The sequence below is a fragment of the Hemibagrus wyckioides genome, linkage group LG08 (assembly GCF_019097595.1).
Source record: "Hemibagrus wyckioides isolate EC202008001 linkage group LG08, SWU_Hwy_1.0, whole genome shotgun sequence".
Classification (NCBI taxonomy): Eukaryota; Metazoa; Chordata; class Actinopteri; order Siluriformes; family Bagridae; genus Hemibagrus; species Hemibagrus wyckioides.
The window spans coordinates 10,905,517-10,924,591 of NC_080717.1; the positions used below are offsets into that span (position 1 = coordinate 10,905,517).

Sequence of the window (19,075 nt, forward strand, 5' to 3'; positions counted from 1 at the left end):
ATTTTTCATGATCTTTACCGGAACCTTATTGTTTTAGCAGTTGACCATTGATGTCATCATTCAAGATGAGGCAAATGATTGGTTGGGTACCTTCAAGCTCCTCCTACTTTACTTAAGCATGTTGCTTATAAACAAAAAGCATCCCACTGCCATCTGATAATGCTAATACTACAGGCCTTCAGCAGGTAAGTGAAGTTTAGATCTGTTATGTATGATTTTGTAATGTGTCTTAATAGACATCAGTATAGTAGAGAATAATACTATCTCTTAAAAGAAAAGAAAAGAAATTAATTACTCTTACCAAGGTACCCATATGGGTCCACTTGATCTTCATCATGCATTGGTACTAAGCCAGCCTTCATCATACCGTTAACAGTGTCAATCTGTAAAGAACAAATCAGAGTCTTAAAAAAATGAAGCAGTGTTATCCTCTGCCTCTATGTGGAGCAACATAGTCAGTATCAGTATCACTATCATTGCTCTGCCTGAGTGCTGCCACTGTTTTTTCTCAACCGGCCGCTAAACAGAGCACCTGTGTAAGCTCAGAGCAGAGGCGGTGTGTATAATGAAATAGATCTGTGGCTAGCCTATGACTGACTGTCTGTTTTACATGCTTTGGGTGGAACAGGAATGCAAGAGTTAGTGACAGAGAAGGAATGGAACATTTTCATGATACATGAATTTTAGAAGAAAGAAAACAAATCCTAGCCAAATGATTTATTAACTCTATTTCATTAGAGATATCAACAACTTAATTGGGTTACATTGTTAATTAGAATATGTGTAAATAATCATTACTTTTATAAATTCCTTTACAAAATGGAAATCCAAGATATATAGTCAAGTATATCAATACATGATATGTGATTTAATCATTTCATTATGTGCAGAACCTGTATAGTAAATTTGTTTACTATAGATTAATGTAAAGAATACTTAACATATAGAACATAAAATACATTTGTTAAATAAATAACCAGCTGATAAAAGCATCAAATTTCCAAATCAAATTAAATGAGCATTGATAGTGGTAGGGATATTCAGTGTCTTACTGAAATACTTGAAATCTTACCATGTCCTTATCGTCTAAGGTTAACAGATGTAATGGCATCAGCAAGTGGGTTTCCTGCCAGCTTCTACAGTGAGCCTGGTGTGCTTGGGTTTTTGGCCAATGGCATAAGTGCACTCTTAGTACTTCTGCAGAACTTCCATGGGGCCAGAACTGGCATTCCAGCATTTGGAGTGGAGAACATCCTTGCAGGTCTTCTTTACCTGGATTTTATTTGTATATCCACCCCTAAACCATAGAACACTTAGGGTTAAACCCCAGCCATTCAGTAGTTTTATGACTTAAGCAATGTCAGTTGTAACTTAGTAGTTAATGATTTGAAATGGAAATGATTACTACATGTAATTATCTCCATTATTATCTATTGCATTATACAATTCCAAGTAAATGTACTACACTTTCATTCTAATAATTATGGTAATAATTTATACTGATGTGTTATGAGATATAAATAGCAGTTGTCATCACAAAAAAAACCTTTCTATACACCTAAAATATCTGATATCTCTCTGTTTAGGTGTTCATCTGATTCTAATTGGTGGAGTGTGCCAAATGATTGCTGGTTTATTGTCCTTCCGCAAATATGATCATCTTAGTGGCACTTCTTTCATTGGCTATGCAGCACTTTGGGGAAGTTACGGTGCCACAAGAATATTTCTAGGAGCAAACCAGCACAATATAAACAGCACCATGATAAATAATACGCTGCGGAACATTGACTTAAATGCTTCTTCTGTTATCGAGATTCCCACATACATCAAGGAGTCGGCTATAGCAGGACTGGTACCCTACATCTTGCTCTCCTTACTGTTGGCATTCTGCTCAGCGACAGTAAACTACATTATGCCCTTTGTATTTGGGTCTATCACCCTTACACTGGTTTTTGAAGCTGTGGGACTAGTGGCTGGCTGGGGTCTTGTGGTATCAGGAGTGCTAGAGCTTCTCATCTTGATCTTTGCCATATATGGCTCAGCAGCACTGCTCATAAAAGGAGTGGCCCAACGCTATGTCCTCAAGGGTTTTGGTAACCCTCTATTTAATGTGCTGCTTCTTGGGACAACTAATGCCAGCAGCTCCAAGAGTATTGGTCAGGAAAAAAAGAACACCAAATATGCTGAACCCATGGCCTTAGGCTTCTTCTGTGACACAGTATCACCATTCATATTTGCCTTCTATGCCTTTGGGTACTTCCCATCAATAGCAGTATCGGCAATCTGGATATCAATCAACTCTGCTGCCCAGCTCCTCTCCAGTTATTATGCTTATTTGCGCCAAGATTGCTATCATGCCACCAAATTTGGTATGCACTGTACCTTTTGGCTTGTGAAGACCTGGGAAGAGTATGTGATAGCTGTGGTGACTGAAAGGAGTGAAGCAGCTACAGCAAGGCAAGCTATGGTGGGAAACTGGTTTTTTCTAGCAGCAGCTCTAGTCCTTTGTCTCGCCAGTCTGAACATGGACATCCTGGAGTTGATCCACAATGGCACCTTCGTTCTGCTAACTATCTCAACAATCTCCCAGATTCCTCTCGATGGGTACTACATCTTTTATGGAGTGGCTTGCTCTATCTTCACGGCTGTCTCATTATATGGCACCTTTGCACGTCTCATTAACACCATTGCTGAGAAGTCACTGATTCCAGTTGGACCCCAGCCTGTCTCAACTGATCGACTGCAGAGTGGCATTGGTTGTCTAAGAAAGTCTCAAAATGAGCAGCACCAAGGAAAGGGTACCCAATTGCCTGAAGCATTGTTTTACCTCACCAATGGGGTGGCAGCTCTCTCAGCTATTCAGAGCAGCCAACCCCACCAAAATTTTCTGGACCTGACAGTACCCTGGGTGTTAATACCAGGGGCCATCATCCAGGGATATGTAAGCCGACTGCAGGTTCAAGGAGGGCAGAGGTTTGGATCGGTTATTCCATCCTTCTATTTGGCCATTTGGGCCACCTGGACCTGGTTCAGATTTGCAGGTATGTTATTTTGTAAATATTGAACCTTTTTGGAATTAAAGTAACTAAGTCACCAGTAACATTTAATGAGAATTACCTATAATCTTAAATTAATTAGAGAAGTCTAATATTAATAGCAAAATATTGAATTGTTTCCTTATAGGGCATCAGCTGCAGTTTACACCAGCATCAGCAAATGGAGTTGCAGCAGGAGCAATAGCATTCTTGGTGATTAATGGTTTCTTTATACTAACTGGTGAGTTTTAGCACTGACTTTTTAATCACTATTACTATTTTGTGGAATTTCTACTGGGTATTCACATAAGTATTTAGTATGCTACTTTTGATTTAATCCTATTTGTCATTTGCAGCTGCTTATGGCAATCTTGTTTTGCTGGCATTGACCACTATCATGGAGGTCATAGTGGTTTGCCTTCTTCTCTCCACTCTTGATAGACTACCATACCAGTTGGAAGGTAATGTTTGTTTCAAAGCAGACAATTCATTGCTTATATCCATCAACTTTGAAGTATGACTAAATCTTCAATTACTTATTTTTCAAATATTCTTTTTCAGTTGCCATGCTTTCAATATTTGCCATAATTTGCTTATATGGGACTCTGGCATCACTTGTTAATTGCATATTCTCCAAGACCCTAATACCAGTTGGACCTGCACTCATAAAGGTTTTTTTTTTTAACTTCCATCAGTATGCAACATAGAAGTTATTATGTGTAATGTAAAGTTATTTGATTATAACAAGATTCTTTCATCTTAGAATAATACTAATAAGAAAAAAGCTGCTGCTACAGCTCCATGCCCAACTCCATCCTCTCGTGGGACCAGTGGGCTCCTCCAGATTGCCAAATTGCTGGAAAACAGTGGTGTATGTGGTATTCCAACAGATACTGTCTATGCTCTGGCTGCTTCTTGCAAAAATCCAAGTGCAATAGAAAAAATCTACAATATCAAAGTGAGTACTGAGGGATTGTTAATTTATATTTGATGCGCTGAAATATTTGAGAAAAAATTAATTATGCCTTAATCTACACTCCACAGGAACGTCCTGCAGAGAAGCCCATCTGCATCTGCATCTCTAGTCTGGAGCAGCTTGTTGCAACCAAACCACCATTTAGTCCTTTGCTCTGGGAGTTTATGAGAAACGTCTATCCAGGAGGCATCAGCTGTATTGTACCAAAAGGAGATTGGCTTCTCAAACTTGGTAAGAGAGCTACATCGGAATATGCGATCAAACTTTCTGGGTATTTTTGCTTGGTAATAATTTGCGGGAAATGATTGTTCCTTAAGGCGTGGGAGCTGCATACGATCGTGTGGGAACCAAGGACAGCATAATGATCCGTGTTCCTGACCACACAGTCACTGCCCACCTGTGTGACATCACTGGACCTTTGGCTATCACATCTGCAAACCCTAGCGGTGAACCTGACAGCACACATCATGACATGGTGATCAAGTAAGCTGATTTTCATTATTATTAATAATTTTTTGTACATAAAACTGCAATATACATAAAAGTCAAATTCACATTGTTTGTAGCCAAATATTATACTTGAACATTTTTTTTGACTCATTCATTTAATACATAGTGAGGAAACTCTTAGATGTTCACTTATATAACACATTGACTGTTTTCTGTAAAAACAAAACCATTGTGCAAGCAAATAGTTTTGGCAGTAACTGATGATATTGATATCAGGGCGTAACAGAAGCACTTTGTCACAATTGTCTTACAGCCGCCTTGGACACAAGATCCAAGGAGTTCTGTGTGATGGGCATTCCAATGAGCTGGTAGGGTCAACTGTGGTCAGCTGCCTTAAAATTGATGAAGGTAATCTGGGAACATAATTTACCATATGCCAAAGATATTTGTAAGTCTTTTCAATGTGCTTACTAATACGATTTGGATTTCAGGTGCGATAAATATTCTGCGTGAAGGTTGCGTCCCTGCAGCAAAGGTGCAGCAGATTTTTGAGAGGGTGAAGAACAGCATGCTATAAGAAATGAAGCTACAGTATCAAAATATGCAAAAACATTGAAACTGTAAAAAGTCTTTTGAAAAAGTTTGAGAGCAGCAGTTTCTAGCAGATTGTTGATAAATTGTTTTTAAAAGAGAAACTCTTATGTAAATATATATATAACCATGGGAACCATTAAAAACATTTAAAAATGCTCTTTTTTAATAATATGGCCAAGGGTTCTTTTTGAAATCTATATGTTTCTACATATGTATTTAATTTTCATTGTTTTACAGTTTTGTAAATGTGAAATTGTAAATATGCTATAATAGTATTGTTTTTCTGCTATACATACATACATACATACATATATATATATATAGCTTTGTTGTGCATGTAAATGAAGGACCATTGATACCATTTATAAACATAGACAATAAAGACAAAAAAAATTATATGCTAAATGATAAGCTCTCTATGAATTATAATTATATGTGTGTTTTTTTTTTTGTGACCAGGAGTGTGAGAAATATTAATAAAGCAGCAGCAGTGTGTTATTCAACCAATTTCTTTTTCAGTGTATTTATTTATAACAATATATTTATAACCAAAGACCAGCATATTTTGGGTGACTGCTGTGCAGTTACATCAATATATTTGAGCTATAAAATATTTATAAAATATATAATATAAAATATATATATAAATATCCATAATTTATTGTAATTTAAATAATCTAATAATTAATCATCAATATGACCTTCTGCTTCAAGAACACGGGCAAAAAAAATAGATAGATAAATAAATAAATAAATAAATAAATAAATAAATAAATAAATAAATAAATAAATAAATAAATAAAAATGAACAAAAACATTTGCAAACACATTGCCACTGGCCCAAGTGCACTATATGGTCAAATGTATGTGGACACCTGACCATCATCACCTGACATACATCACCATCATCACAAACATCACCCATATGTGCTTCCTGAACTCCCATTCCAAACCCTCACACACCATTTGCCACACCACTGTTCTGGGAAGGCATTCTGGGAAATCTTTCCACTAGACTATGGATTGTGGCTTTGGGGATTTGCTCGATCAGCTTTAAGAGCATTAGTGAGGTCAGGAACTGTCAGGGGAAGAGGTCTGGGGTACAGTCTGTGTTCCAGTTCATCCCAGTGGGGATATAAGAGCCATACAGTGTATGTTAAAAATGAGCAAATGTGAATACTAAGTGTGATTCATAAACTGCTAAACAGGTTTGTTATTTTGTTTATCCTCTTTGCTTCTCTTGTAAAACTCTAGTAGGCCTGTGGGTGAAAATTCCGAGCTATTCAATGATTTCTAGTATTTCATGTGTAGTGATAGTTGTGGTATCAGGTGAGAGTCAGTTTGACAGTGAAATTATTATTGTGCATAATTATATAAAAGGTTCAATGGCATAATAAGAATGATGTCGGCCAAACTATTTCGCACCCACACCCACACCCACCCACCCACAACATTCACATATAGGTAGGTTAAGGTAATTAAGATAATGAATCAAACTGAAACCTAACCCTAACCCTAACCCTAAGAGCTATTACTTTGCTAGAAAACCAAACCAGCTGTTCAATTAATGATAAAGAAAACCTCACAGATTTCCCCTTGTATCTTTTATATTTGCATATGCCACTCTCACAGGATTTATGCTACTGAAAGGATTATTTTCTGTCACCCCTGAATGCATGTAGATTATATTTAATATTGTATGACAGCTTGGAGTTTCCACTTGCATGAAATTGCATAGACACACCCTGCACTACACTATATTTTCCTAGCAGCAACAACCTGAATCACACAAAAAAATGCCCCAAGATAGCAGATTATGTTGCCTAAATGTGAAATTTGACTCTCCATGTGGGCAAGTCTTTTGCATTTATTTCAAAAGCAGCAGCTATAAAGTTAAACTATGGAACACTTGTTTTCACAGTGCTGCCTTTCCAATAATATCTAGTGAACAGAATCTGTACAGGAAATCTGTGACACTATAGCACACACAGCCACTGAGACCCGAATGTGAACAAGGAAGTTTTTTCAGCTGTGAGAGGCATCAGCACACAGTCTGAGAATTCTAATATCTGGCTAAAGCTGGACAGGCAGAAAAATAAATTTTCTTCCTTCCATTAACTGGGACTAGGCAACATGTAGGCATGCAATTTAGAGAAGGTGCAGTTCCTTTTCCTTGTAAACTCAGATGGCTATCTATGTACTATTAAAAGTACTATGGGGTCTGTAACTCATTGTTTAAAGGTATGAGCTATAAATACTTAACTGCACTTCCTTGTCACCCACGAATAATGTACAATCTCTGTAGATAAGGAAACAAAATAAACCTGGTTAGCTAATTAATAATTGAAATAGAGGATGTTGTCTGTCTCATTGAGGGCTCTCTGGGAACTTTTCTGAAATTGCTTATTAATATATACTCATCACGTCTATTGACGTTGGTCACTGGTGCTGGAAATGACATAAAGGAAAAAGAAATAAAATGGCAAATGGTATCATTGCAGACAATCATTGTAATCCGGTAAGCCTATTCAAGCATGTGTCAGACATTTCGACTGATGTCGGAGGTGTGATTTTAACTGAATACAATAATCCTTTCTGACTTTTGTTTCCTTATAGGAAATAGAGATGGATTAGCTAGTATATTACAGAATGATGGCAAATATATAGTAGTAGTAGTTTGGATAGAGCATTTTGACATTCACTCTATTACTACATGTAATTTATTTGCCTTTACAACCTCACACTCTCAGTTCTTTCATCCATCTATCATAGCTTCAGTATCATAATCATAAATTTGACTGCTGCACTTAAAAAAATTTGTGAGCTAAAACACATGACTCTATTTTATTTTACTGAGGGAGCCCTGACCTGTCACTGGTACAAACCTGTTATCTTAATTAATTTTTAAAAGTTTGCTACAAGCACGACATATATGGCTGTTAATTAATTTAGTGCTAATTGAGTAAAGTAGGCAAAAACGAAATAAAAAGATGAGAGTAGTAGTAAAAAGTAGCCATTAAATTACTAATAAAACATCTAAAAGTAGCACATCTAGTAGCACATTGGATCAAATTTAAATTTCAGAACAAACCATGACACCATGATAACTTTTGTGACGTTAATGTTGCTGGAAAAAACTAATAGATCAAGGCAGTCATCATAACTAAATGGTTATGTAAAAGTGTCAAATATTTCTCACTTTTTTTAACTTTCAAATAACTTCCATTTTCACAGAAATGTTTTTGAATTTCTTTTGCATCTTCCTTGTAAACACTTGCTTATTCAACTCACAGTTATGACAGTAAATGTTTTATGCCCTGTATCACAATGTTTGGGTGATTCATGCACAAAGGTCTTTCAGCTATCTGCTCTTGAGAAATGTGTGACAGACACCAACGTAAAAAGAAAATGTATAAGGAAAAAATAATAGAAACTTTGATTAAACAACACTCTTTGTTCGCTAAATATCTTAATATGATATAATAATAGCTTGCCTATTCATAAATCATGTCATATCTTCCACAGCATCAGAAAATGCAGTACGTGCAGCATCAAGATGCAACTCACTTAAAAAAACCAAGGATCTTGAAAGACTTGTTTGTGTGGTTTCACAGGAACATTTTTTAAATTGTTCTTTCTACTGCATTTTATTATTGTTAAATGTTTGACAATGAAATCTCTAAACAACAACTGTTGACTTATACACACAAATAAATTTACTCAGTTAATCTTACTTACAAAATGCTTATAGGAATGTGGACACCTGACCATCACAGCCATATATATGGGCCTTAGCTAAGCTACTGCCACAAAAAGCCAACCCCTAGAAAAAAAACACTCAATATCAGTGCCTGAATTTAATAGTATTTTTCAGTATGTTTTTGTTATATTCCTATTTTAATTTTTTATTTATTACCTTATTACCTATGCTTGCGGATACTGCTGGAAGTTGTAAATCTATCTATCTATCTATCTATCTATCTATCTATCTATCTATCTATCTATCTATCTATCTATCTATCTATCTATCTATCTATCTCTCTATCTATCTATCTATCTATCTATCTATCTATCTATCTATCTATCTATCTATCTATCTATCTATCTATCTACTAATGTTCATATAATGTCCCAATGTCCCTAATGTCCATGGATTTAGAATGGGCACATATGTTTATGTTGATCGGACCTCCACATGCTTTTGGCCATATAATGTGCTTAAACTTACTAAAATCCCCTCGGTTTAATCCTTTCTATCAGATGTTTTCGATCAGCATGCCTGTTATAAGATTAGTCGGAACACTCTGTGCTTTTTGTGTTTATTTGCTGGTGAGCAATATGATGGGAAAGAGGAGGGATGTGAGCCCACTGCTGGGCAAACAATTCAACCATCTCCATAATAACACTGGTACAGAGAAGACAAATAAAATTGTCTTTATGGTAAAACACCACATACAACTGTCCCACTAAAATTCTAACATTTAAACCTAGTACAAACCTAGATTAAAATTAGATTAGCCATGGGTCTCTAATTTGATATGAACCATTAATCACTACTGTGGAGAGTGACATCACAAATAAATTCCATGGGACTCATAGAAATCCCCAAAACAGGCAACAATTCCATTTACTGGCCTCTGGCATAACCATAAAAAGGACTGATTAAGTTAAAACATATTAAATAAAGCATTTATAATCATAATGTAGCCATAATAGGCTCACAATATCCAAAGTTTTCAACAAGTACTAGTTATTTTATGAATTCAAGAGAGTGCTTCATAAGAAACAGTAAGAACTTTATAAAACCAAGCAAAAATTTGGATCTTCTCAAATCTCCTTTGCCCAAAATAAATGTAAAAAAATCCCAGTACTTGACCTGTAAATGTACATTTCAAAATTTATATAGTTTTTTGTTAAATTATTGCTAGCTGGAATGTCAAAACTTTGATGTCCCATGCCACACCCAAGATTCTTCTCCAGTTAGAAACATAATACTGTAATATATAAGAATAAAGTACTAATGTAAGAGTATTATTGTAATGTAATAGTAGTAATCCCTCAAATAATGATACAGCAACAGTATACGTGCCTTTTTTATGCCTACTTTACATCTTCTACAAATATATTTTCATTTTAGCAGTAGCATACAAAAATAAAAATTTCATTTCAATTTTATTAGTACAATATGCACTACAGATAAATAAATAAAAAACCACCAGATAACTCAAACTGAAGCCAGGAATAAATTAAATGTTGAAAATATAGTGCTTTGTGAATAAATAGTGTCTTATAAAGTGACTCAGGGCTGTGCATATAAGTATAGAATCATCCAGAGTTGTATGCTGTTTGGGATTTGTGCTTGGTGACTAATGTAATGCTCTTATATGCAAAGACTATATGCAGAAGATATTTTGTGCTGTTTGTGAATAAACTATTTGTATTGCTATAACATAATCTTCTATACAACCATACAATATGCAGCACTGTAATACAATTAAAAGCATGTTGTATCATACTATTAATATTTATAATATTTAACAATATATAAATATTAACCTATATTGCTGTTAACACTGCATCATTTTACTGGGGGCTTTATTGTCATTGTCATGTTTTTACCCATTGCTATAATTGTACAATATGAAATATGATATTTACAGGTTTATTATTTACATGTATAAATCTGTCATTACACAGAATCCAGCTCTATGATTAATCTTTGTCTTCCATGTTGCCGCGTTGACTGAGGTCAAGTGAACTCAAAGAGTCTGCAGGAGTCGGCTGACATAAACCCGAATCAGTTTCAGAACCTGTTTGAGAGTTTGTGCTGTCTCTTTGAGGATTAGTGATGTCTGTCTCAAAGCCATCATTCATGTAGCCACGCCGATGTCTTTTCTGAATTTCTTCAAATAGCTGCAGGACCTTGAAAAGATCACGGAATGTTAATTTGACTTCCACTGAAATAATGTAATTATGTGAAACTCATACATTAAAAATTTGTATTACAATATTTGTCCATGAATGAATAAATGTTACCTTAGACTTGGGAATTAGGCCGACTCTGAAAAAGCCAATTTGGCCACTCTCGATCTTGGTGCAGTCCACAACAGTGGAGGCAATATTCTCTGGTGAAGGCCCATCACATAACACGCCATCAACCTAATCACAGAAATTATATTTCTTGTTTGTATAATCTAAACATTCCACATAATTAAATTTATGAGCACTCATTCGTCTCTGCAAGACTAGGATGTACCTTGTCACCCAGCTTAGAATACACCTGGTTATGATGGGTCGTGTCTGCTTCACCTGTCGGATTTGCTGAGGTAACAGCTATAGGGCCCACCTACAGAGAAGATAATTATATTTATTTATGACATCAAGTAAACTAGTCTCACTATTAATACTAATTTCCTTATTGAATATTTAAGATGATCCAGCATAGCATTGATCAGGCAATGAAATTCTAAGGTTTAAGAGAGTTGTAAGATATAAGAGGCATATTCCATCAAAATAGCTAAAAGACAATCAGATATTGAGAAAATAAAACAACCTACCATGCTAATTAGATGGTTTACAACAGTGCAGTCTGGGTTTCTGATGGCTATGCTTTGTGGTGTGCCAATATATTTTGATGAATCATTTAAACCAAAGAGGTCCATCCATGGTGCTAAGTAACAGGAAAACACTACATGTTGGTCCGAGTGTGATTATCAACAAAAAATATTTTGTGTTACAGTGTGTTGGCAATTGTACAGTATAGATGGATCAAAGGTAACCAACCTCTAGGAATGACCAGGCTGATCGATGATGGCCAAGTCACCTCCATGAAGTCCCAGAGAAGGGGACTGATCTGATGTTTGACTGGTTCTAGCTGTTTAATAGAAGAGAGCCACAATGACATTGGACGCTCTTGTGCCTGTTTCTTCACCCTACATATACAAATGAATAAGATTAAAAGTTAGAGAATGTCATACCATGTATATTAAAGGTTCTGGAATGTCCACAACACAAATATTCCATATAATTATTAGGTGCTAGACCATTAAGTCCGTCTTAATGAGCTGTTAAATGATAACAGATCATTAATTGAATTTATAATCTGAATTATAGCTGGAGGGTGACTGAAGTACATGTGAGCCATATATTACTGTGAAAATTAATCAATGCCTTCTAAAAAATCAGACTAGGGAATTCAGTAATGCTCTGGTATAAGGATTGCAATAATATATTAGGACATTACTTGTAAGCTTTCTCAACAGCGTCCGGTCGATTGCAAGCTGCTACAAGCACATAGACAGTGTCTGTGGGCACTCCACATATTCCTCCATTCTTCATGATGTCTATAAATAAAAAAAATTAATAAGTGAGTGAGTAAGTAAATACATAAATAATGTGCCCTGATTTAATAAAAAATAAGCATCTCACCTGCAATCTGCTTCACTGATGAGACCTTTCTGGAAGAAAGATGTGGACAGCTGTCCCTGCCTCCACCAAATCCTTTCAACTTGATCAAAGGACCACCCAAAGGAAGTTGCAGACTCTCAAAGGTGCAGTTTACTATACTGGCCAAGAAGAAGTAGAAACTAACCAGACCAAAGATGATCGTCACACCAATGTCATAGCCATAGGGCAGAACTCCTAATACATCTAACAGGAAACTAATGAGAATGAGCTCAAAGGTAGCTGCATAGACAAACCATGCTATATTCAAAAACAGGGCTCCAACAGCCACAAGCACATTAAAAACCATAAAGCTGATGATTCCCACTGCTAAGTGGAACCCCCGGACATCACCACAGAGACCACTAAAACGTGTCACGCCCCATACTGTCCACATCATGCCATAGAATATGAAGGCAGTGCTTTCTAGGGTCTTACCTCGAGCAAAGGCAACTGAACCACAAAGAAATTGCAGGATACCACCTGCAACCACAGCCCAGGGCAAAATTAGAACTGTCAAAGAGTCCTGATTAGCCACACTAGCGGTGATAGCAAAAGCTGCCAGCACACTACAACCATGAGCCAACACCTCAGCATCTGCATATTTGGAGTAACCCAAATAGGGAGCATGCAGGTCTTTGTCCTGAGCCCGTAGTGTAAATTTATTGCTGCGAGCCAGAAGATTCTTGAGGACACTTTCACCTGTGGGTATCTTCTTTTGGGAAACCTGGTTATAGAGCGTTATCAGAAGCATGAGGGCAGATGCCACAAATATAGCTGCTTGCACACCTTGTGTGCCACCCTGGAAAAAGCCTCTGGGCTGTGCAGCGATTGCTATAGAGTAAGCCACAAAGAAGAGCAGGTACAGGCCATCAACTAAACTTCTGATGCAGCTAAACAAAGCCAGGACAAAAAAGAGAACTGCAAAAACAGTGGGGAAAGGTACTGGGGAATAGGGGATTTGGCCTGTTAAGTCTTTCACTAGCACACTATAACCTTCAGAAAACTTTAGTATAGCTGTGAAACCATAGAAGGTTGCTGCCAAGGTGTCCATGGCTCTGTAGGAGAGGACAGACACACCTAGCTGAAAGACACCAGCTGTCCAAAGCCATGGGATATGGCCAGAGAAAAGTACAGGGACCACACCAAGTAGTGGACAAGCTAACACACTGGCTGACAACAAGTTCATTACCAAACCCACAGCAATTACATTGATATGTTCTTGACCCTTTGCTGACTCCTGACTGTTTTTATTCAGCAAACTGGTCCCTGGTAAGTTAATCTTACCATTCGAGATGTAGAAAAACAGACGCCCGCTGCCAAAGTAGGCACAGACAAAACAGACCAAGAGGTAACAGGCAGCTGTGGCTGACTGGCCAAAGTTTACATTTGTCAGTCCAGCGATTTCATGTGCACATGCCAAACATATGGTGAGGGAAATAAAGCAGAGGAAGACCTTCTTTTGCAGAACAGCTATTAAACTAATGATAAGCAACGCCAGAGTAAAAGCAGCAAGCCCTGGTACCATGGCATTTCTCAGCCCATTTTGTCCACTGATTATACCTTCCCCTGCAAGTATATGAACAAGCCCTGAGCCACACCACAGAGCTGACACAGTCAGACAAAGTGTAGCATAGAGAAGTCTATGGGACAAGCTCTGACACAAACCTAAAACACAAAACAGGAACAGTGCCGTTTAGGAAGAGTATCTTTTATATTTTATCATGATTACAGATTATTGAAGCAAGACAGTATAGGCAGAAATTACAATTTAGTCAATCATTTGTTGGATTTTTAGAAAACTAATGATACATTATAGATGTAGCAATAATAATAACACAAACTCAATAGAGAAATGTCTTGTACTTTTCATTCAATCACCATCACAACATTATTATCTGAAATGTAGCAACTTTAATCTCTGTCCAAATGTCCATTTCTGTGTCACTGTGCTACATGTTAATTTCCATAATAAACCCCACTAATTAGAGTGCAAACACATGAAATCACAAGGTATTTTTAATAAATATTAATATAATATATTTAATATGAATATAATTTTTTTTATGGGTTGTTAACCAGGCATTTTCCAAAATATTTATAATTGTTGGCTATGTTAAATTCTATACTGCATTTTTAAAAATGGAAAGCATGGTATTATCTTTATTAAACACAAAAGAAATAGCAAACTGTTTTAAAGCGCAATAAATCTTTTAATTTGATATAAAATATATCAAAACACTAGATTTTTTTGTTTTGCTAAATATATGTTTGCATACTTAATTAGACAAAACCTCATTTGTATAAATAAATGCATTTATGTTAAAGGTTCCAATGCAAAATAATATTGCAATACTATAATAATATAGGCAATTATCTGGCAAAGATAAGTGAGATATCTATTATATGTATTACCCAATTCACCTGTAGTGGATTGTCTTAAAATGATTTCAAATCAAAAACATGTATTTAATAAATACAACAGATATTGGTTGCTGAATCTGTATTTTCACATTATTAGGACTTGTCATATTATAAGTTAATATCATAAACATCACTAGCAACCACACTTCTTAACCAATTACCCCCACTCCCCCACCCCTTCCTGCGGCCTTCCATTTAGGGTGTTTCCACAGCAATCAGAACAAAGGGCTAATTTTTAACTTGATGGAACTGTACATAAATACATCAGTATGTCTGTCGCTGATGAATTGTACAGATTTACAATTAGAATTTATTCAAAACATAATCTATACATTATGTAAACAAATGTTACAATATGCAATATGCAATATCTAGAGTAATATGAATTTTTGTTTTATAATATTATATACCATTATCCTAAATCTGCTAAATATATGATCTAATATGTATAAGTTTTATAACAATAAAGCATTGTTCTTAAGTGGTTGTTACATGCAGCTTCATACACCCACCTGCATAGGCCACCAGGGCGGCGATAATGATCAGCTCAATCCCCAGTGCTGTAGCAGGAATGAGGGCCTTATCAGGAGTGCTGGCATAGTAGTTTACCAGAAGCAGCAAAGAGCCTTGATTGAAAAAAATTAATACATTAGGTGACTGGATATCTCGTTTTTAATTTTCTTGTGTTACTTTATGCATTCAAGAATTACAAATCAGCAGTCAGTGAAAACTATTTTTGGACAATATTATATATTTGTATTAAACATGTTAAAATCTGTTAAAAACTCACGTTACATATAAATATTTATTTATTATTAAAAAATTTTTTATTTTGAATTGTGCCCTCTACTGGCAATATTTAATTAGCCTATTGAATCGAGAAAGCATCATGCTATCTAAAGAAAACATCCATTATTTTAATGTATTAATGTATCATTTCTAACCCAGTCATATTTTAATAACCGACAAACATTTACAGATCTTAGAGCACACAAGTTTGCTTCGAAGTAAACTAATATAATTAATGAATTATATTTCATTTGGAGGAATGCACTGAATAGACGAAAACAATTTTGACGCTCTTAAAAATCAACAGAAAACCTAATGTTTTCATATTTAGCCATAACAAAACACTGCTTCTGAGTTAGTTAGCTTACAAAATGTGCAACATACCAGCAGATATACCCAAAATACCGATGGAGTAATGCAGTGACTCGGAGTCAGACGGAGATTCTGCCATCGTTACAGGCGCTGCTCGTCGCCACGCGCACCGCACCTTATAAACCTTTCGCAGGATGACGTCACACCTCTTACTCGCCCGCCTGGATTACGGTATGATCTCTGAAATTCCCTAACCGAGTTGTCTAAAAATAGACAAAAACCGCAGCTTTTTTATTTGTATTATTAATATTATTGAAAATGGTTTAAAAGATGCTAATAAAGCCCATCAGTATCAATAAATATCAATAAATTAATTAATTAACGAATTAATAAAATATAAATACACTCCTTCTTTGAATGTTTATTCAAGCAATAAAAAAAAAATTATACCCCAAATTATGCTATTATCTAATGTTACAGTTAACAGAGTGACGTTTATTTCACTTTAGGTGTCCATTAACTGTTCCTTGAACCATGAACAAGGAAGTTTGAATTTTGGTTAACTTAATGCTCGAATGCGGTGTGCTTCAATAAATGCAACTTTACACCAACAATGGAAGCACTGTTGGACTTGACTCAGCATTATGTCATTAAGTAAACACGCTTTTCCTCCCTCCATGGCTGCACCCTTTCCGAGCTCGAGTCTCTGAAAGAGGCGTTGCGTCTCGTGCGGTGGGCGGAGCCAAACCTCAGAATATGTATATAAAACAGATGAGCGCGTCTAAGAGTCACTCTGGTTACTGAGACCTGGAACGTGAGCACAACCTTGAATTTCATCTCCTTTTTACTAGGTGAGTCATGTTTCAAGTAAATCTAACAATACAAATAATATAGCTTTTAGGGGTTATGAAAACTAGATTAACCTGCTAAGGCTTTTATTTCTAGTGACTGGTATACAGCTCCAGCAATCATACAGATGATGATCTGTAGCTTTTCTGTACATCTGTCCTCTCTACTGTGCCTTTTTTTTTTGTGTGTATATTACCTACCTGGAGACCGATATGATTAAAGTTTACCTGGGAGAAGGGCTTCCAGGTCTACGTGAATATTTAATACAGGACAGTGCGGTGTCATTGACACCTGTTGTTCACCTTTATCTCTCATTCATTTCCTGGATGATGTTAGCAACCGAGGTGGAGTCTTAATTTCCACCTTCTACGTGTTTGTCAGGTGCAATGTCAAAGCGTGTAGCAGTGATCCTTGCTGGTTGTGGAGTCTATGATGGAACTGAGATCCATGAGGCTTCTGCCCTACTTGTACACCTTAGTCGGGCTGGTGCCAAGGTAAAGCAGGCTCCACACCTAAACACAAAACATGTTGAATATTGATTGATGTAGAGTGTGACTACCAATTCTTGGCTAGTTACTTGACTAGGTGTCATGTACCTCTATGTTTAGGTTCAGATGTTTGCTCCAAATGCTGAGATGATGCATGTTGTGAACCACTGTGAAGGAAAACCAGTGGGGGAAAAGCGCAACGTGATGCAGGAAAGTGCCCGCATTGCTCGAGGAGACATCACTGACCTGGCCAAGTTAGATGTGGCTAATCACGATGCTGTCATCATTCCTGGTCAGTTCATCAGCCTGGAGAGAGTATGAAGTCAAAAACATTAAACATTTCAGTAGTATTACACTAGCCTCTTTTTTAGGTGAATGGAGAGTATTCATGCCATGCCTGTCCTAAATATACTTCATTACTGTCTTGAAACCCAATTTATAAAGATTCTAAGGGAAAAATAATTCACGGTTGCCTTTAACTGTACTGTTTAGGAGGCTTTGGAGCAGCTAAGAATCTCAGTGACTGGGCCACCAAAGGCAAGGATTTCTCAGTGAAGCCCCTGGTCGAGAAGGTCATCAAGAACTTCCACCAGGCAGGAAAGCCTCTGGGCATGTGCTGCATTTCTCCAGTACTTGCAGCAAAGGCTATTCCTGGCTGTGAACTTACTGTCGGCCATGACACAGAGTGTGAAAAGTAAGCATGATATATATTTTATACTTGCCAATTAAACAGACTTAATACTGTGGTACTGATGTTCTCACTTTCCATTACCTTTGTAGATGGCCATATGCTGGAACAGCTAAGACACTGGTGGAGCTGGGCTCTAAGCATGTTAATAGAAATGTTGGAGAAGTGCATGTGGATAAGAAGAATAAACTAGTAACTACTTCTGCCTTCATGTGCAATGCCCCATTACATGAGGTGTTTGATGGACTTGGGGTTATGGTAACAGAGGTTCTTAAACTCGCCTGATTTGGTCATTTAAAAATCTGTGAAGGTTGTATTAATTTGGCGTGATTTTTATTCACTGGAAAACAATTTTAAGCAATTACTGTATTACTGAATGCAGTGCTTTCAGTTTAAATAACTGCATGTAAATGTTATGTGATAAACATATCAATAAAGTCTATGTTTGTGTGATATTGTCAGTGTCCTTTTCTACTTCTTATTGCTTATCATTTGTATTTTACCCAAATCAATCCTTTATCAAGTCATTGTAACATAAACATTATATGTAACATTATATTTAGACCAATATAATGAAATTAAGGTCAAGCCATAAGAAAAAATAAAGCACAATGGGGTATACTCTTCCAGGAAAATAATCGATCATCAGTGATAGGACGCGTTGACCCATTACTCTACATTCCAAAGTGCTTTATTACTCTTATTCTTTATTTCTTATTACTCTTACTCTCATGTAAAATAAATATATAATTCAATGGTTTTTTTTTACCCATATGTAGTTACATTAATGTGGTGGAACCTCAGTCAGAAACGTTATATAGTTATATAGTTAGCCATATGCAGTTATTCCCTCAGTAGCATATTTTTTTCTCTCTCTCTTAATATGGTGCAATTATTAAGTAAAATTAGAAACAGGTCTACAAAGCATTGACATTTGACCCTCCATCAATACATGTCAAGCAAATCTTTACCTAAAGAAAGCATCACCATATCAATGATTGTACATTTGTTCTTGATCAAGTACAGC

The 19,075-nt window shown here is 36.3% G+C and overlaps 3 protein-coding genes across 3 annotated transcripts; 2 read left to right on the plus strand and 1 right to left on the minus strand.

Annotated features, from left to right (window-relative positions):
- Positions 1-28: 28 nt before the first annotated feature.
- si:ch211-153b23.3 (uncharacterized) lies at positions 29-5,547 on the plus strand. The gene is made up of 11 exons (XM_058397931.1): positions 29-185; positions 1,092-1,261; positions 1,587-3,041; positions 3,184-3,276; positions 3,392-3,496; positions 3,597-3,706; positions 3,799-3,993; positions 4,080-4,242; positions 4,329-4,494; positions 4,775-4,869; positions 4,953-5,547. The coding sequence occupies exons 1-11, from the start codon at positions 160-162 to the stop codon at positions 5,036-5,038; spliced, it is 2,664 nt and encodes an 887-aa protein (XP_058253914.1). The 5' UTR covers positions 29-159; the 3' UTR covers positions 5,039-5,547.
- A 4,355-nt stretch (positions 5,548-9,902) lies between these two features.
- On the minus strand, positions 9,903-16,204 carry si:ch211-153b23.4 (uncharacterized protein LOC335392 homolog). Its single transcript, XM_058397756.1, has 9 exons — positions 16,096-16,204; positions 15,435-15,548; positions 12,484-14,166; positions 12,299-12,398; positions 11,839-11,987; positions 11,613-11,725; positions 11,312-11,401; positions 11,092-11,214; positions 9,903-10,977 (listed from the first exon to the last, which is right to left on the minus strand). Exons 1-9 carry the CDS (start codon positions 16,160-16,162, stop codon positions 10,768-10,770), a joined length of 2,649 nt encoding a protein of 882 aa, XP_058253739.1. The 5' UTR covers positions 16,163-16,204; the 3' UTR covers positions 9,903-10,767.
- Positions 16,205-16,722: 518 nt separating this feature from the next.
- On the plus strand, positions 16,723-18,501 carry si:ch211-153b23.5 (uncharacterized protein LOC321177 homolog). Its single transcript, XM_058397757.1, has 5 exons — positions 16,723-16,874; positions 17,254-17,366; positions 17,481-17,652; positions 17,853-18,054; positions 18,141-18,501. The coding sequence occupies exons 2-5, from the start codon at positions 17,259-17,261 to the stop codon at positions 18,331-18,333; spliced, it is 675 nt and encodes a 224-aa protein (XP_058253740.1). The 5' UTR covers positions 16,723-16,874; positions 17,254-17,258; the 3' UTR covers positions 18,334-18,501.
- The last annotated feature ends 574 nt before the right edge of the window (positions 18,502-19,075 follow it).

Excerpts from the sequence above, each read along its gene's own strand:
- si:ch211-153b23.3 (XM_058397931.1), top strand. The coding sequence starts at position 160 with ATGCTAATACTACAGGCCTTCAGCAG. Across the intron at positions 4,495-4,774 it reads CATCATGACATGGTGATCAA|CCGCCTTGGACACAAGATCC; the intron begins GTAAGCTGATTT and ends ATTGTCTTACAG. Across the intron at positions 4,870-4,952 it reads CTGCCTTAAAATTGATGAAG|GTGCGATAAATATTCTGCGT; the intron begins GTAATCTGGGAA and ends TTTGGATTTCAG.
- si:ch211-153b23.4 (XM_058397756.1), bottom strand. The coding sequence starts at position 16,162 with ATGGCAGAATCTCCGTCTGACTCCGAGTCACTGCATTACTCCATCGGT. Across the intron at positions 14,167-15,434 it reads CGCCCTGGTGGCCTATGCAG|GTTTGTGTCAGAGCTTGTCC; the intron begins GTGGGTGTATGA and ends TTTGTGTTTTAG. Across the intron at positions 11,402-11,612 it reads TAAACCATCTAATTAGCATG|GTGGGCCCTATAGCTGTTAC; the intron begins GTAGGTTGTTTT and ends TCTTCTCTGTAG.
- si:ch211-153b23.5 (XM_058397757.1), top strand. The coding sequence starts at position 17,259 with ATGTCAAAGCGTGTAGCAGTGATCCTTGCTGGTTGTGGAGTCTATGAT. Across the intron at positions 17,367-17,480 it reads TTAGTCGGGCTGGTGCCAAG|GTTCAGATGTTTGCTCCAAA; the intron begins GTAAAGCAGGCT and ends CTCTATGTTTAG. Across the intron at positions 18,055-18,140 it reads CATGACACAGAGTGTGAAAA|ATGGCCATATGCTGGAACAG; the intron begins GTAAGCATGATA and ends TTACCTTTGTAG.